Source organism: Electrophorus electricus, chromosome 2, assembly GCF_013358815.1.
Source record: "Electrophorus electricus isolate fEleEle1 chromosome 2, fEleEle1.pri, whole genome shotgun sequence".
Taxonomy (NCBI): domain Eukaryota; kingdom Metazoa; phylum Chordata; class Actinopteri; order Gymnotiformes; family Gymnotidae; genus Electrophorus; species Electrophorus electricus.
The window spans coordinates 29,198,184-29,205,636 of NC_049536.1; the positions used below are offsets into that span (position 1 = coordinate 29,198,184).

Sequence of the window (7,453 nt, forward strand, 5' to 3'; positions counted from 1 at the left end):
CTAACCAATCTAGTTTACTTTTGGTCAAAGTAATATAAGACAGTCTTTAACAATGATGAAGTTTATTGCTAGGCATTCCAGATTATGTATGTCCATATGGTTCAACTCTTAGGCTTTGTGGTTTGTTACTTCACAGGTAGTGTGATCCAAGCAGAAAAACTGCCAAACAGGTACTCTAACATGACTTGTCTTTGGAATGGGGATTTGCCTACATAATCTATCCATATGAAGGGAACTGTCTTCATAATCTACCTATATGAAAGGAACAGTATACATAATCTACCCATATAAAGGGAACAGTTTACATAATCTATCCATATGAAGGGAACAGTCTACATAATCTATCCATATGAAGGGAACAGTCTACATAATCTATCCATATGAAGGGAACTATCTTCATAATCTATCCACATTAAATTAAAATGGTGTTGTCTGATTCACATGCTTTCAGAGTCATGGATGTCTGATTTATAAGCAAAGATTTATATGATTTCACCTTGATTTAGTCCTGTTTTAATTTTGAGATTCTATCTAATACACAGGTGTCAAACAATAAGACTAAACAACATGTAACAGTTTTGAAGGGATTGCAGAAATAGGCACATTTGTGTTTTTGCATTATCTACACATTTAAAGCAAACTTGACTTTGTCTTTTAAGGAGCATTACATTTCAGCTTCTGCAGTGTCCTTTGGCGCTGATATCTGGTCACACGAAGCCCCCTAATGAATAAGATTAAAAATACAGATTAATGCCATACATTGTATCTATTACTACATTGCTAAAATTATTTACTTACAGCAATTATACAGGAGATTTATTTTGTGAATATCCAGTGGACTGGGACCATCTCTTTGGCCAATAGGAATGTTAGGATCAGGTTTTGGGATGATTGTGGGTAACCCATCCTCTGAGAAAGCATACCTATATGAGGATTAGTATAGCGTGGGTCCTTCTAAGGTTATTACACATCAATATTTTATGTTATCATAACACGGATTCTGTTTCTTACCTCCCATAGTGCATCACAGAGTCATAATCATATATAGTGTTGAGGTTGTTTGTCTCATACTTCTTGAAGTTGTGTTTTTGACCTACAGAGAGGAAATTTAACATGTAAAGAAAGCTTCATTATTTTGGTTAGTTAAAAGGCTATTTAACATGCTGTCGTTCCTTAAGGTAGTTAAACCAACCCTCAATGATATTTTCCCACAATATTGTGACATAACGGTCCCGGTCAGAGCGGGACTGCTCATGCACAAAGCCCAGAGCGTGCATGAGCTCGTGGGACGCCACCCCAGACCACATGCACCCGGGAGACTGCAGGGACAGGGGCTGTCCTCCTCCCACCATGCCCAGAAAAGACCAGCATCTGTGGGGTGAGTAACAAACCCAGCATGAGAACAACCACTGCATTAATCATTAATTATACAGCCCAGTCTAACCCTAACCCTAAGCCCTAAACCCTAATCCTAAAACTAATCCTAACCCTAACCATATCCCTACCCTACCCCTAACCCCCTCCCTACCCCAACCTTAACCCTAACAATGGTGGATATTCAGCACTGAGCCACATTATCAACAGCCATAAAGCAATTGTTAAACGGAATGTGTAATGGTTCTTTTTAATTATTTCTTTACATTAAAACATAACACAATGTAAAAAGTTTTAGGTTAAAAGTTCATACTGACATATTTACATATTGGTGTAAAGAGATGTTTTAGAAATTAATTCGCCTCTTTAGCTTTGCATGACGGACAGTTATAAAACACACCCAAATTTAGGCTGGATATCCAGGAAGTTAGCTTGGTGTGTGCGTGGGACAAACTTCACACAAGTCCCAGCAGAGATGTCCTCCATCCCCACCTCTATAGTGATTCTGTCCATGTTGTCTGGGAAGAATCAGGTTAAACAAGAAGATCAGATTATTCCTAGTTACTGAGATATGGTGAAGTTTCAAGTTTCAAGTTTGGTTTATTTGTCACATACATAGTCATACAAAGTATAACTCGCAGTGAAATGGTTTGAGAGTGCTCTGTCCAAACTGAGGTAAAAAAAACAGGGGTGTATAGGGAAATATATATCTATATATATACAAAATATATTAACAATATATGTACAATATATGTATAATATGAAGTGTCTTATATCGCGTCACGCACCATAAAGAGCAGAGATGGTGTACGGCACATACACAAATCCATCCACTGACTTGGGCCACAGGCAGCTCTGCCCTGGACAGGTGATGGCACTCCACAGCCCCGAGCTAGCAATGTCCCCCTCCCGGAAGGAAAAGCCTGTAACCCCTGCCAGCACTGGTGGAGGAATTAATTTTAGACATGTTCAAGAGTCTAGCTAACCCATTCTTCCTAAGTCTTGGTTCCTTCATACTTACTGCTGTTTGCTCGAAGGATCCAGTCCATTGGATTCATATCATCTGGGGACAAATACTCCTCTGTTGCAGAAAAATAATTAACATTATATAAATTGAACATTGTTCTTTAAATCTTTGGTCAGTTCTCCAAAGCACCATCATTATTCTCATATCCCTAACATCATACATAACATAAAAGCATCATATCATATAAATAACATCATATCATACATAAAATAAAAAAAACATCATATTATACATAATATAAATAACATCACATCATAAATGACAGAGCTTTTACCGGAGTATCCTCTCTTTGTCCTCATCTTTGTTTCATTCACTGCAGAGGAGTTCTGTTAGAAGAAGATCCATATCAAATGTGTCCAACAAATGTGAAGACAGGAATAACCAGTAGTATCTGTCACTGCTTACCCTGACAGGAAGCGCCCAGGACTCTATGACCAACCCCAAAACAATTACTGTCCAGAGCATACCGTTCACAGCTGTGGTTGAACCTTCATTCAAATGCAAGAAAGCTGTTTGGTTCTGGCTCCCAGTATCAGCCCTTATATGCATGCTAAAAGCACCTCCCTAAGTTCAGCCTACACTGCACATGCATGTAAAATTACGTGCCACACCACTACATGATATTAGTATAAATCTTTAATTTAGGGTGACAGGTCCTGTGATTGCTACATGTGCTCCTTTCACGCAGAGCTTCTGGTCTTCATCAGCATGTTTTAACTTTGCTGCATCTGCATTCCTGACTAACCAGAATGTGTCCAAACATAAGTATGGGTTAAGCCAGCACTCTCCTTGCCACCCTTAGCACACGTATCCCTGATCTTAGTACACGTATCCCTGATCTTAGCACACATATCCCTGATCTTAGTACACGTATCCCTGATCTTAGTACACATATCCCTGATCTTATCACACATATTCCTGATCTTCACACACATAACCTTGATCTTAGCACACGTATCCCTGATATTAGTACACGTATCCCTGATCTTAGTACACATATCCCTGATCTTAGCACACGTATCCCTGATCTTAGTACATGTATCCCTGATCTTAGTACACATATCCCTGATCTTATCACACATATTCCTGATCTTCACACACATAACCTTGATCTTAGCACACGTATCCCTGATCTTAGCACACGTATCCCTGATATTAGTACACGTATCCCTGATCTTCACACACGTATCCCTGATCTTAGCACACGTATCCCTGATCTTAGTACACGTATCCCTGATCTTATCACACATATTCCTGATCTTCACACACATAACCTTGATCTTAGCACACGTATCCCTGATCTTAGCACACGTATCCCTGATATTAGTACACGTATCCCTGATCTTCACACACGTATCCCTGATCTTAGTACACGTATCCCTGATCTTATCACACATATTCCTGATCTTCACACACATAACCTTGATCTTAGCACACGTATCCCTGATCTTAGCACACGTATCCCTGATATTAGTACACGTATCCCTGATCTTCACACACGTATCCCTGATCATAGCACACGTATCCCTGATCTTAGCACACGTATCCCTGATCTTATCACACATATTCCTGATCTTCACACATAACCTTGATCTTAGCACACGTATCCCTGATCTTAGCACGTGTCCCTGATATTAGTACACGTATCCCTGATCTTAGCACTTGTATCCCTGATCTTATCACACATATTCCTGATCTTCACACACATAACCTTGATCTTAGCACACGTATCCCTGATCTTAGCACATGTAAACGTGATCTTAGTACGTCACCCTGATCTTAACACATGTAATGATCTTAGAACACATATCCCTAAACTTAGCACATGTATCCCTGATCTGCACACTCCTCCCTAGTTTTAGTTAAATCACTTAGCACTATAATCTTAACACTCCTAACACTATTTTAACACACTCATTATCACACTCCTACACTGCTCACTACTCTTAGACATCAGCTGGAAACTCTATAGCAGACCTCTATGGCACAGACTCCTGGATACTACCTTTCATGACAGGCTACTTAAAGTAATATGGCTTTCTAATGTTTGCTAAATGGCCATTTATACAAACTTTATTTCTCATACAAGCCACATCATTACCTTAAAACATCAGTACATAGTAATCCATCTTTATTAATATAGGCAATAAGTACAAATATATCAGTGTAAGGTGTTAAGATTAATAAGTGTCACAGAGCAAACATTTAGATTATTACAGGTTCCAGTTTCATCACTGGAAAAAGCAACACGAGCACTGAGTGAGAAAAACAAATACAAGTAGATAGGGGTAAGTTTATAGATGTACATTATGTTCAGAGCACTAAAGTCTAGAATATAAATGTACATTATAATAGAGTATTAATGTTTGAGTATAGATGTACATTATACTGGAGCACTAATGTTTAGAGTATAGATGTACATTAGGTACATGATCAACTTTGGGTCCATCATACAGAAATCTTCCAAAGATTAGCTTCATTCCTAAGTACATTTGTAGAGTTTATTTATTTTCATGATGTCCAGTTCACTGGGACCAAATCTCTGCCCCAGCTTAACATTCCAGTGCCGCTTTGGTACAACAGTAGGCTCACCATCCTCGGAGTAGGAGTACCTGCACACACAAGCATGACACAGCCTGACACAGCTTGACACAGCCTGTTCCATCTCCACACACACTCAGCATTACTTAGCCATTTCCACCTTTATTCACCAGTATAAAAACAAAAACACAAAACCAAAAAAAAAAACCACATGACATGATGGATCACTGAGAAATAACTTACTTTCCAAAGTGCATGATGGAGCCATAGTCATATGGGGTGTCCAGGTTGTTTGTTTTGAACTTCTCAAAGTTCCTCAAATGATCTGCAAAACATAATCAGCCACTTAACACTGACCAGCAAATCCAAGACCTTTAGAAATGTAATGCAATGGAGCTGGTTTACCCTTCCAGATGTTTGACCATATGATGGTGACGTATTTGTCCCGGTCAGCACGTGACTGCTCGTGCACTAAGCCCAGTGCATGCAGCAACTGGTGGGAAGCCACACCAGCGGTCATGCAGTCAGGGTTCTGTAGGGAGAGGGTCTGCTTCCCACCACTTGCCCCCAGGAATGACCAGCACCTGCTCCACAGTACACACGTCTGATTGCCCTGGCACTCTACAAATCACTCATGTTCATTGTGTGTTTAAAAAAAAAAAAATTCAAAAGTGATAAATAATCAGAATACATTTTATAAAAATGAATTAAACAATTAATGGATTTCAATTTTGTCTTGAACGGGAACTGCATAGCTTGTATCTTTTCTTAGAAAACTATGAGTGAAAAATGCTATGTTTGTATAAATCATACATAAGAGAAACTGGCTCTCACCCTGATTTGGGCTGGATTTCCAGGAAGTCTCTCTGGTGTGTTCGGGGTACAAAGCGCACACAAGTGCCACTCTCAATAAGCTCCATGCCTCTCTTTATAGTCCTCCGATCCTTGTCATCTGGGTACACAGAACAAATATGACTATGACACCATGCTGCTATTCTAAGGAGAATGACAGAATCAATAAACGTTCGTGCTTATATTTTGTCACATGATGCACAACTGACATATTGGGAAACGAAGAACATTTTTAATCAAAATTGAACTAAAACATTTTGTGCACCTCATGCTTTCAGTCCCAGTGCTGATGTTTTTTCAGTGAACGCGATGGCTGATAACCTCATCCCTTAAACTGAACGCGGAACTGAGAGGCATCCGATCTGAATGCAACAGCCAGTCCACAGTTATGCCCGTGTCTATACACATGCCTACTCACTGTACTCGTCGGAGAGCGTATAGGCTATATACGCATTTCCATCCACAGATTTGGACCACAAACAGCTCCTGCCAAAACAGCTCCTCTGAGTCCTGGAAACAGCAATGTCACCCTCCCTGAGACTGACTCCGTCCACTGCATGATCATCTACAACAGGAAAATGAGATTTCCATGGTACAAAAGGTATAAATAGAATCCATATAAAGATGAATATAATGTTTCTTATTTACCTTGATTATCATTGGCCTCTATAATCAGGTCCATCGCCGTTTTCTCATGCTGTTCCATGTGATCTGCAGAGAGGCAGTATTATTTAGGTTTCCGAGCCAAAAAAGGAATGAAATTTATTAGTCCAAGGAGTGTAACTTTACCTGGGTAACTTCTTCTGTGCCTTATGCTTCCAAGATATGCAACAGAGTTCTACAAGAAATTTAAGACACATTATATGAACCAAATATGGCAGAACATAGTGCTAGATAATACTGTGAGTAAAATTAAATTAAGATGTTTACCGGAGCAGGCAGTGCAAAGCTTGGCAGCACACCGCACAGGAGGAAAGCGGCTGTGGGTCTCATCCTGCATCCACACGAGTATCTGCTCGCGCGCATCTCTCGGCGTTCATCACCACATTTTAAGCACCCCGCTCCCCGCCCCCTCCTGTGCTCTACCCGCTTATTAAACTCTCCGTGAAATCAGTAATGGCGAGCTTCGGTCTCTGAGCGCTTGTCTGAAGATTTTATTTTATTGCATTGTGAGGAATACGGTCACTGTATTTCCATAAGCTGTAACTAAACGTCCGGGCGCAGCAACCTGTAAGCCTTCCACGTGACTCGATCTGTCGCACGAAGAGTTGGCGTACTTTGCACGTGCACCCGAATCGCCTGACAAACAACACTTAAAGTATTTCACATTTTACGGGCCGAGTTCTTTCTTTACGTCGTCGACTTTAAAACAAGTACTTTACATTCACATTTCTTTATATGAAAGATTTTGCTGGTTAGTTGCTACAAAGGTCTACAGGACTTGTAAAGCTAACGTTAGGTAAATGCCCTTTTAAATGAATAGAAAGCCTGCTACAACCACGGATACAAGGCTAGAAGACATATATCTGTTAAAAACATCCTGAAATGGACTTTCCAAGCAACAATGCCATCCAAGTAAGAAGTGCTTTCCCTCTTTTATAACTTCTATAGATTGTAACAGGATTTATGTCTGTGAAAGGCCGTCAACAGGTTAATGAT

The 7,453-nt window shown here is 39.9% G+C and overlaps 3 protein-coding genes across 3 annotated transcripts in view; 1 reads left to right on the top strand and 2 right to left on the bottom strand.

Moving 5' to 3' along the window:
* Positions 1-636: 636 nt before the first annotated feature.
* LOC113574644 (high choriolytic enzyme 1) lies at positions 637-2,888 on the bottom strand. The gene is made up of 9 exons (XM_027005711.2): positions 2,807-2,888; positions 2,676-2,727; positions 2,396-2,455; positions 2,163-2,315; positions 1,775-1,892; positions 1,193-1,371; positions 1,012-1,093; positions 799-923; positions 637-721 (listed from the first exon to the last, which is right to left on the bottom strand). The coding sequence occupies exons 1-9, from the start codon at positions 2,864-2,866 to the stop codon at positions 708-710; spliced, it is 843 nt and encodes a 280-aa protein (XP_026861512.1). The 5' UTR covers positions 2,867-2,888; the 3' UTR covers positions 637-707.
* Positions 2,889-4,531: 1,643 nt separating this feature from the next.
* LOC113574645 (low choriolytic enzyme) lies at positions 4,532-6,811 on the bottom strand. Its single transcript, XM_035523276.1, has 8 exons — positions 6,725-6,811; positions 6,584-6,632; positions 6,443-6,505; positions 6,213-6,359; positions 5,777-5,894; positions 5,348-5,526; positions 5,186-5,267; positions 4,532-5,013 (listed from the first exon to the last, which is right to left on the bottom strand). The coding sequence occupies exons 1-8, from the start codon at positions 6,785-6,787 to the stop codon at positions 4,884-4,886; spliced, it is 831 nt and encodes a 276-aa protein (XP_035379169.1). The 5' UTR covers positions 6,788-6,811; the 3' UTR covers positions 4,532-4,883.
* A 451-nt stretch (positions 6,812-7,262) lies between these two features.
* si:ch211-167j6.3 (kinesin-like protein KIN-UC) overlaps positions 7,263-7,453 on the top strand; it is a 2,472-nt gene continuing 2,281 nt past the window's right edge. The window contains exon 1 of the mRNA XM_035523792.1: positions 7,263-7,369. Within this exon, the coding sequence (XP_035379685.1) occupies positions 7,340-7,369 (30 nt within the window). The 5' untranslated portion in view covers positions 7,263-7,339. The remainder of the gene's footprint in view (positions 7,370-7,453) is intronic.

Excerpts from the sequence above, each read along its gene's own strand:
- LOC113574644 (XM_027005711.2), bottom strand. The coding sequence starts at position 2,866 with ATGCTCTGGACAGTAATTGTTTTGGGGTTGGTCATAGAGTCCTGGGCG. Across the intron at positions 2,728-2,806 it reads CCTGGGCGCTTCCTGTCAGG|AACTCCTCTGCAGTGAATGA; the intron begins GTAAGCAGTGAC and ends TTCTTCTAACAG. Across the intron at positions 924-1,011 it reads TCTGTGATGCACTATGGGAG|GTATGCTTTCTCAGAGGATG; the intron begins GTAAGAAACAGA and ends ATCCTCATATAG.
- LOC113574645 (XM_035523276.1), bottom strand. The coding sequence starts at position 6,787 with ATGAGACCCACAGCCGCTTTCCTCCTGTGCGGTGTGCTGCCAAGCTTT. Across the intron at positions 6,506-6,583 it reads GCACAGAAGAAGTTACCCAG|ATCACATGGAACAGCATGAG; the intron begins GTAAAGTTACAC and ends GCCTCTCTGCAG. Across the intron at positions 5,527-5,776 it reads GAAATCCAGCCCAAATCAGG|GTGCTGGTCATTCCTGGGGG; the intron begins GTGAGAGCCAGT and ends ACTGTGGAGCAG.